Source organism: Neolamprologus brichardi, chromosome 22 (assembly GCF_056152115.1).
Source record: "Neolamprologus brichardi isolate AB-2024 chromosome 22, ASM5615211v1, whole genome shotgun sequence".
Taxonomy (NCBI): Eukaryota; Metazoa; Chordata; class Actinopteri; order Cichliformes; family Cichlidae; genus Neolamprologus; species Neolamprologus brichardi.
In genome coordinates this window covers 5063232-5073784 of record NC_142124.1, presented here as the reverse complement: position 1 = coordinate 5073784, position 10553 = coordinate 5063232, and the positions used below count along the sequence as shown (strand labels likewise).

The 10553-nt window shown below is 40.8% G+C and overlaps 1 protein-coding gene across 1 annotated transcript; it reads left to right on the top strand.

Annotated features, from left to right (window-relative positions):
* The first annotated feature begins 254 nt into the window (after positions 1–254).
* LOC148096621 (germ cell-specific gene 1-like protein) lies at positions 255–9535 on the top strand. The gene is made up of 6 exons (XM_087835390.1): positions 255–546; positions 3158–3352; positions 5278–5337; positions 5430–5588; positions 6461–6572; positions 8569–9535. The coding sequence occupies exons 1-6, from the start codon at positions 351–353 to the stop codon at positions 9155–9157; spliced, it is 1311 nt and encodes a 436-aa protein (XP_087691516.1). The 5' UTR covers positions 255–350; the 3' UTR covers positions 9158–9535.
* Positions 9536–10553: the final 1018 nt, after the last annotated feature.

The window sequence follows — 10553 nt, the reverse complement described above, 5'->3', positions numbered from 1 at the left end:
ATTAAATCCCATAGCTTCATCTTTCTTTATTCCACTGTTATTTGACCTTTGCTCAGCGCTAGCTCTCCTTCTCCAGCGCCGCCCTACTTCTATCTCTCCAACAGACTACTTTTTATCTTCCCCTCCGTCCTTCGTTCCACTTCTCAAATACCACTAATCCCCTCTCCTCACTTCTCTCTCTTTCCTACCACTTTATTTTCAATCTCTATTGTATTATCGCAGAAAGCTCCCCAATCTTCTGCTCCAGACAGGTCACCAGAACCTGTCTGGCTCTTGCAGCTATTTTTTGACACACACCTGCCAAAACCGTTTCATTTCTCATTTGGCTGCTTTTGAGTCGAGACACAGTCATGCTGGAGAAAATGTCCAGACGTAACCGCTCCCTGCTGTCGCTGTTCCTCACCTCTCTGGCCCTCACGCTGTCCGTCTGGGCTTTCTGCACCTCTTATTGGTGCGAAGGGACACACAAGGTGGTGAAGCCGGTCTGCCTGTCGCCAGTCAAGATGAAAAACTGCGGGCAGAACAACAGCCAGCCGTACACCACAGGTAAGACACACGGGCCACACAGTGCTTGTTCTGGACATTTCAAAGATTTCAAGGTTAATTTGGCAACAGCTGAAGTCACTGATGGTAACAGCAGATGTAGTTTAATCAGAAGTAATGACACAACTATCTGCATAGTTTTCTTAAAAAAATGAATTTTAGGATAGCTGAAGGACTTTACTTTATTTGCACTGTTGGTAGTTTTACTTCCTTTTTTTGTAGTTTTCCGTACTTTGGGATTAGCTGTGATCAAATAGGCCACAAATCAACCAAAATAAAATATTTCTGTAATTTTGATCTTGATGGAAATCCTCAGGCTCCGACTGCACATACACTAAACTTATTTATCATGCGATGGATGTTGCTGACATTAGTCTGAAGAGGTGAAACTAAATACTGCTGTATAGACTTCTTGCTTTGTTCTTTTACTGCCGGTCATATAAAACCAAACAATCATCCACGGATATTTTATTTTTCAGTTGGACGGATGATTCAGTGTAACTCTGGCCTTTACTATTAGGGATTTCTATATTTGTGACAAAATTAAAATGATTTAAGTTTGCAACAAACTGAGAAGACAACTGATACAAACTCATAAATTCACACACGACGTTCTTTACAGAAGGCAACGACTTGCTAAGATGCAGATATTTATCATAGCAACCTAATCTTTATAGTTTTGCATCTAAAAACATCTCTGCAGGTTATGACACAAAAGGTTAAACTCACTTTTAACATTTACATAATCTGCGTCATCTGTTTTGCTCATTGTTTGATGCAGTGTCACTATGAATTTGTTACGGTCCTGGGTCAGTGACCCAGTGTTTTGAGTTTCTTGTGCCTCTGAGTTTTTTGTATTATGTTCTTAGTTCTCTTTGTTGTCCCAGCTTATTCTTTAGTGTCTTAGTTTGGTTTTCTTGTATTCTGTTTAGTTCTCTGAGTATTTAGTAGCTGCTCTCTGTGTCTCTTTGTTATTGGTGTTGTCTGTGTTTCTTAGTTGCTCTGTCTCCCCTAGTCTAGTTTGCATCTTCCTGTTTTACTTTGAAGGTCTGTGTCTCATGTGAGTGTCTCCTACTTTGCTCCCTTGTCTCCTTCTGTGTGTCATTCCCCTCGTTACTTCCCAGTGTATTTAAACCCTGTTTCTCTGAGTCAGTGTCGCGTTGTCTCTCTTGCTGTGTGGATCTCCCTGTGTCTCTTAGTTCATTGTTTCCCAGTTTAGCTTAGTTTACTTTGTATGCTCATTTTTCTGTGTCCAGCAAATAAAGCTGTGATTTTGAGTTCATCCCCTGAGTCTGTGAGTCCTGCACTTTGAGTCCTCATCTCCTTCATGACAGAATTATGGGACAGCATTGTCTCCTTTGGTTTCTTGGAGGATGAGTTAAGGGAGATAATAAAGGATTCGAGCTCCTTTCCTTAGAGAATTTAAAGAGCTCTTATTATGTGCCTGCCACGCTGCTGTTTCCAGGTCACTTCACTCAGAAGAAAACAACTATTTGAGTATTCGACGGTGTCTGCTGTGCTCCCATTAGAAATGGGTGCTCCCCTTTCCAGTATAGCTTCCTTACTGTGCCGTGTGCCAAACCTGACACTGGCTCCACCTCCTTATGTGGGTACAAATTTAGGTTGTCATGACCAGACCTTCTCCATAACCTATGCAAAAGTTCTGGGCCACACGTGGGTCAAAGCACAGAGTTCTCAAAATGTCTTGCTTATGTTAACTAGCTTTGATGGATGTTTAAAGACACCTCAGAAGAGCATATAACAAATCTAAGCTGTCTTCACTACTTACTCCAGACAGGTGGAGCATTTGATACATGCCTAATTGAATGAAAACCAGCTTCTAAGAAAGTGCTTTCACCCTGAGGTCAGTTTAAACATGAATTATCTCTTTTTCTCCGAGTTCTCTTTTGCCTTCTGCCAGCTGGATTTCTCATTTCTCTCGGCTGCACGTGCAGTTTGTGCAGAAAGTCCGAGCGCAGGAATTCTCAGTGCACCACAGTGTTGTCGCACGCCACAAGTCATCAAAAATGATCTTTTTCAAAATGCATCTGTGATGTTGTTGTGGGGTGTGGGATCGTCCAGGCTTCCCTGTCACTTTTACTATTTTCCTGTTTGCTTATTACAGTAGGGCATTAGTAGTTTTACTATTACAGGATCTCCACAGCTGCTTGGGTTTAAGTATTTTTAGACTTTATTGCCAGAGATTCACATAATCCCGGCTTTGTTGCTTATCTCAGCACTTTATGGCAGCAGCTGCATGTTGTCTGGATTTGCTAACCCACTTTACCATCATTCAGCTTTAAACCAATTTTATCTCTGGGTAGTGTTTAATTTTTATTACATAAAAGAAGGGCTGATAACACGGAGAACAAGGTTTCAGGGCTGGATTGTGTTACACACTGTGACCCAAAGGCGACCTACTTCAGGATTTATAGCACTGTTTGCTGACATACTTTTCTCATGTTTCTGCAGCTCTAGTTTTATTAGAGCAAAAGCTCCTTGGAAAAAAACAAGAACACAAATGATTCTTTTAATTACTTAAGTTTGCTCATTTCAAGCAAAAAGGTTTTTATACTGTTTTTGTCCCCCTAAAACTCCTGTCCTCTTCATCCAGAGATGCCCACCCCAGACCCCAGGAACCCAGCCTCCAATGTCACGCTGTCTCCTCAGCAGAAGGAGGAGCTGGCCAAGTTAAGGAAAAAGCAGCTGGCCAACGCTGTCCACTACATCTGGGAGACAGGGGAGGACAAGTACATGCTGAGATACTTCCACACCGGCTTCTGGCTGTCCTGCGAGAAGCACAATGAAGGTTGGTGAGTGGAACAGACTTTGATCAGGGATCGAATAACTGGGGGATTTCTGTGCCTGAATAACCTCCATAGAAAAGTCTCCGTGCAACATTCAACTGATTTCTTTCATAATCTCAAGAAGACACTCTCATGTCAAAGGGGCTATGTAAAAGTAAATGAGGTGGAAATAAATTACCTTTTAAAACAAGTTTAATTACAACATTTTTATTACCGTAATGACCCAAAAACTAAAGGGAGGAATAAGTTAATACATACATTAAAATGCATCAAACATCAGTTAAAAATGGGCAACAGAAGATTTCCAAATATAATTTTAACCCTGTTCGTGTGCTTTAATTAAAATAGCCTCTTCAGACTGCAGTAAACATAACTATGAATAAACAGAGCCTGCATGAAACCCTGTGACTAAAGTTTACAGCATTTTTTACTTGCAAGTGAAATTGAAACTAGAAAGTGGCTGGAACGCATTTTAATATTAAAATTATTCAAAATAAATAAAAAACTAAGAGGAAAGAAAAAATAAGGAATAAGTAAAATAAATCCAAAAAGCATAAAATCTGAGTGTCTCGGGTGAAAGTTTGGTGTGATCTGCAAATACTTCCTCGATTTGTCTGTCCTCTTTCAAGGACAAGCCACGGTCAAAGGAGCATTAAAAGCTAGTAAACAGTCAGTGGAGCTAATAATGCAGTTAGTATGCCATTAGATTATTCCTGCCTTCACTGTAAGAACAATTAATAAGTGTTGCAGAGTATTTTTATGCACAAATACCTGGCAAATAATTTTATTGAACCATTTATTATCACATGCACAGCTGTAACCTTATTGGTCATGAGGCCACCTTGCAATGGCAGTGCTCAGGTATGTAACTTAAAGCCTGGCAGACTCTTAAACTCTTAAATCTTGTGAAACTTGCATCAATCCAGATGTCCCACAGAATGAACCTCACCTCTTCCTCTGTCTGTGTTTTAACTGCTTCACAGATTTGTGCAAATTAGAAATTTTTTTTGCAGGAATCTATATTATTTGTTTTAACAGTCACTGGCAATCTGGTTGATGAGGACAAGTTGGAGATGTGCTTTCTGTGAGGACACATCTCAACATGAGGGGACAAGTCTAAAGATTTTATACGCACAAACACATTCATATGTTTTAATCTTCATGCGAGGTTTTATCCAAGCTTTACAAATCAAGTGGAGATGCCAGCCTCTTTAAGTATAAATTATTATTCCCTCTTTTTTAATGTCCTTTCACTGGAGCTCAACAGGGACATGCTGTCCAACGAATAAAACACAAACAGCAAACTTGGAAAATGCCCATGTGATCTCGCTGACTCAGCTTCAGAGGAAGATTTGAATACATTTTGTTCACAGCATCGGGATTGTGGATTTTCAGAGTCCAAATCTATCATTTAATATAGTGCACCTCATTTAAGCTGCTTTCTAAGCCTGGATTATTGTTGCTATGCAAAAAACTGATGGAAAAACTGTTGGTAGTATTGAGTTAACACATGTGAGTCACACAATAAAGTGCAACCATCCTCTCTTAATGGCAAAAGAAGCTTGAAGGGGTTTCTTCTTTTCACGAACTAAATGATAATAGAGACCAAAGAAAACATTGTTATTGTTGTCAAGTGCCATATGGGCTACATAGTTATGAACACACACAAATAAAAGCATATACAGAGTGATGTTGGGTATCCTGTAAACAGAAAGCAATCACTGTCTTATATCCTTTGATGGAATGATTGCAACTATGACTGATTGTGGTTCAAAGCTGATTGTAGCTTTAAATTTGACCTTTAAGTATGTGTGTGCCTCTCAGTGTTTACAAAGGATTATTCTCCCCAAACCTAGTTTGTATAAAAGAGGTCGACCCCTGTAAACATTGTTGATAATATAACAAACTTCTTAACCCTTGTTTTTAGGTGCAGATCAGGAAGAAAAGTGTCGAAGTTTCATTGAGCTGACACCAGGAGAGACACAAGGTTGGTCCGACACCAAATTTTCATCTCACAACAGAGAAAATCTTCAATATTTAACTTGAAGAAATTGTCTCTATGTCCTTAAATGCTTCCAGGTGTGCTCTGGCTGTCTGTCATCAGTGAGTTCATGTACATCGGTCTCCTGGCTATGGGCTTGTTACTGATGTGTGTGGAAGCACTGTGCCTCTGCGCCAAGAGGGAAATGAACGCCCTCAAGATCAATGCCTTTGCAGCCATGTGCACTGTCCTCTCAGGTGAGAGCAAATAATATTTTCTGAGTCCTAAAAGGCTGTGGGCACTTGCTTGCTTGATCTAAAAACCTCAAGAGGAAAAGGGTTGGATACAAATGGTGGAAATGACTTTCCTTCAGAGGGCGTGTGGATGAGGACCTCAGTTATTCAGGAGGGGCTCCAAGTAGAGCTTGGATGGATGGATGGATGACTGGATGGATGGATGGATGGATGGATGGATGACTGGATGGATGGATGGATGGATGGATGGATGGATGGATGGATGACTGGATGGATGGATGGATGGATGGATGGATGGATGGATGGATGGATGGATGGATGGATGGATGACTGGATGGATGGATGACTGGATGGATGGATGGATGGATGGATGACTGGATGGATGGATGGATGGATGACTGGATGGATGACTGGATGACTGGATGGATGACTGGATGGATGGATGGATGGATGGATGGATGACTGGATGGATGGATGGATGGATGGATGGATGGATGGATGGATGGATGACTGGATGACTGGATGGATGGATGGATGGATGGATGACTGGATGGATGGATGGATGACTGGATGGATGGATGGATGACTGGATGACTGGATGGATGGATGACTGGATGGATGAATGACTGGATGACTGGATGGATGGATGGATGGATGACTGGATGGATGGATGGATGGATGACTGGATGACTGGATGGATGGTTTACTGGATGGATGGATGGATGGATGGATGGCAGGACTGCCATATTTCAGTCATTCCTACAATAATAACCTCCAAAATTTGAATTATTTCATCTTACTTTTTTATTTTTTAACCATATTTTTTCAGGTTGCAGCAAAGGTAACCGTATCTCCATGTTTCTGTCCTCTCCCAGGCATGATGGGAATGGTAGCTCACATGATGTACACAACAGTGTTTCAGATGACTGTGAGCATCGGACCTAAAGACTGGAGGCCACAGAGCTGGGACTACGGCTGGTCTTTTGCGTAAGTTTCAATTAATCCAAAGTAATTATTCTGTATTAAAGTAAAATATTCCCCAACAATCTTCAGATTAGATGAAATATCCCACAGAGTTTGATTATCACCCAATATTGTCATAATATTTTATATCTGCAAGGTGTGTAAACATTATCTGGTTAGCAAGCTATACAGAAAGCTGTGACAAAAACTAACCTATAGCTGTGGTCAGGAGTTCACATGAATGATTGGCATGGTGGCTTTTAATTATTTTTCTGTATTTCTTTTTCTTGGGTCAAATGATTGCACAGAACACATCTTTAACGACTTTAAAAAACAATAATTGAGAGCACGAGTTTTTAATTTATCTGGAATTTTCTGTGATCCACACGGGGCCAGAAGCATGCATAGAGGCTCAAAAAGATACATATACTGCCACAAATATCTGGTTAAATGTCCCTTACCAGACACTTTTGGTAGCCATCAACAAGCGTCTGGCATAATTCTAGCTATTCTAGATATTTGACCAATCTCATTGGCTGATTTGTTGGATTTTCAACATGGTTGAGGTCAGGGCTTTAGGTAGGCCATTCTAGGTGCATAATGCTAGTTGCTTTGTCCATTTCAGTTTTTTAATTATATTTTTATTGAAGAAAAAAAAAGGGACTTGTTACAATAAAGTGCATTGACATTATTTAGTCAAAAAAAGAAAAAAGAAAAAAAACTTTTTCTTTTTTCTTTTGTTTTACATTCTGATAGCAAAAAAATAAAATTAACTCATTGGCTTGACAGTGTGTTACATAATGCAGCATGTTTAACTTATTTACAAAGACTACATTAGGTACATATTATGAAGTTGAGGGTCAACCTGACATTGTACGATACATGGGAGATACACCAATTCAGGGCTGGTCTTACCTAAATTCAGGGCGGATGGGGGACACAAAGCTAATCCATTTATTCCATATTTTGTAGAATTCGTCTTTTCGAATTTTTAAAAAGAATGTCAATTTTTCCATTTTAAATATTTCGGAAACCACATTAAACCAATCCTCAAGTGTTGGCGGAGTTGGATTTAACCACTTTCTGGTTATTGATTTTTTGTTGGCCGCTAATAGCGCTTGTAGTGCTTTGTCCATTTCAAAACCAGTGTTGATGTGTGTTTTTGATCATTGTTCTGTTGAAACGCCCATTTGTATCTAAGGTGCAAACATCTAGTTGTTGGTTTGAGGTAAAGTTGAATAATTTGAACATATTCCTCCATTTTTATTATCCACTTTGTGAAATGTATCAGTACCACTGACAGGAAACAGCATGATGCTTCTACCACTATGCTTAACAGTTTGTATAGTTGTCCGAGGTTTGAATGCCTCACCTTTACTTCTCCAAACGATTCCTAGTATCATTGTAGCTCAATCTTTGTCTCATCTGACCATGAATCTTTCTCCAGGAGGAATTTGGCTTTTCCGTGTGGGCAGTTGAAAATTTCAGATTAGCTTGAAGGTGTCGGTTTGGGACCTGGGACATCTCTCTTGGTCTGTACTCTCAGTCCATGGCAATGTAAAACTGGTTTCCAGTTCATGGGAGGCTTGAGCCTTTGTGGTTCCCAGGCTGTTCTTGAACTTAATAGGCCTTATTTGAAGAGAGTGTACGTATATGTTTGAGACTTCATTGATGCTCCTGACCATGTGTGGATTAGAGAAAATTTCAAATAAATTCAAACTTGTGCATCCAGTTCTTGTTTTTTTTAATCATTAAAATGTATGGTTTATTGTCATTCCACTTTGGAAAAAGAAACCTTCAAAGAAACAATTAAAAGCCCCAAATTTCCATGACATTCTTGCCCGTGGTGAGTGGATGTAAACTAACTGACCACAGTTATAGATGCTGTCTCTCCAAGCTTCGGTAGTTATACACTTTAAAGAACTTGACTGTACCACTTTCTGATCTGATCGAATCTTTACACAACCTTTTGTATTGGCTGGTCATCATACTAGTAGATTCAATCTTTCCCCCTCTCCAGCTTGGCATGGCTTTCATTCAGCTGCTGCATGGCAGCTGCTGTGGCCACACTGAACTCCTACACCAAGACCATCATTGAGATGAAGCACCGGGCTCGGGTAAGGCTGGAGGAGGCCCGAAATACCACCAGTGTCCCCTCCTACGAGGAGGTTGTTCGAGCTGGGCCGGGAGGGATTTACTCCGTCAGTCAGCTGATGCAGCTTGGACAACAGGGGGCTCTAATGGACCCAATGTGGCCCAGAGGAGTGGGACCAGCTGTTGGACCTCTGGCATGTGGCGCTGGGGGAGCACTGCTCATTGGTGGAGGAGGAATTGGAGTCGGAGGCATGGGAAATCTTGGCGTTGGGATGGGACTGGGAGGAATGCCATCTATGGCAGGTGCTGGGGGAAATGGTGTTGGAATGGGAGGGATGGGAGGTGGAGCAGGGGGAGGAATGGGAGCAGGTGGAGTAGGAGGGGGGAAGCTGGCAGAGCCTCATGATGTGGTTGTGGTGGAAGGGTGCGGCACCGAAGGATGTGAAGATTGTGAACGTGAGATGGACGAGATAAATTATGCCCTCCAGGAGGAGCGAGAGGACTCACTCTGCTAAGACTTCTCGGGGCAGAAGACCTCGACAAACATCTCTCCACGGCAGATTTGACTTATCTCACTAAAACTACAATAAAAGATATTTTAAAAAATTCACAGGACTTGCACAGATACACCTTTAACCTTTAACTGCTGTTTTGTACATGTGGGGTTGTAAAAATGAAGTTTCAAATCGGTTCTAGACTATTTTCAGTACTACATCTATTACAGTATGAGAATTTCAATTTCTGGACCAGTAGGGAGCAAAAGAGCCCGAACTGTTAGTGTTGTGGTTTATTACTGTAAGAGTTACCACAGCAACATCTTCATCCTATCTCAGTAATGTTTCTGTCCACATGGCGGCATAAACTCTGCAGATGCAAGCTGCACAGAGCTGCAAAGTTGGGAGTTGGGATTATTATATTGGCAAGTGAATATTTGAATAGGGTTTAATACTTGAATCTGAATATTATGATGTAACATTTGTTAGATTTGCCCTTCTACATGTCTTACACATGGAGTTAGCTTACAGTTGTTCCTGGCTGGAAGTACATATAACTTTAGGCAACTGAAATTTAAACACACAAACACACACACAGTTTGATTTTATAAAATTGCACAAATTATTTTGTTTTTCAAGCCTTACATTTCTTCAGGGATTTGATGTAATTCAGTGACTCGTTGGATGTTAGAAATGATGTGAATGTATTCAAGGGGCAACAATACATAACAAATAATATAACACAAGTTTGCAATCACATTTGCTGTATGTATGTTTTTATTTTTAATCTGTTTTTGCATGATTGTATAAAATTCTCTCCACTTTAAGGTGATGAATAAACATGAAGCACATTCATTGCATGACTGGACTCGTCACTTGTAATCAGTGTTGGGGAGTAACGGAATACATGTACCGCCGTTACGTATTTAAAATACAAAATATGAGTAACTGTATTCCGTTACAGTTACCGTTTAAAAAGGTGGTATTTAGAATACAGTTACTTTGTTGGAATAAATGGATTACACGGCGGTACTTCCCTGTTTCATCTTGTGGCGGGTCAGGACTGTTTGGGTTTTGTTTGACAGCTACGTTCTGTTGTTCCAGGCGGCAGCGTTACGGTTGCCATGGTTACAGGGTGACGCTCTCTCTCTGCGTGTTTCCTGGGTGAGAGAGGCCTTTTTGTTGTTGTGCTAAGCTAATAGGCAGAATGCTACAGGCATAGCTCTAAAGAATGTAGCATCATAGGCAGTGTAGTCCGTGCTGCAGGGAGAATGGACTGCCATACCCGTTATGTGTCTGTGAGCGAGGGAGGGAGAAAAAGGAAAAGTACGAGGAAAAGGAAAAAACGGGAGCTGGAAGCATGTAAATATAATAATAACCACTGCAGCCAAGAAGAGAGCCTGACGAGCCCAGTTGT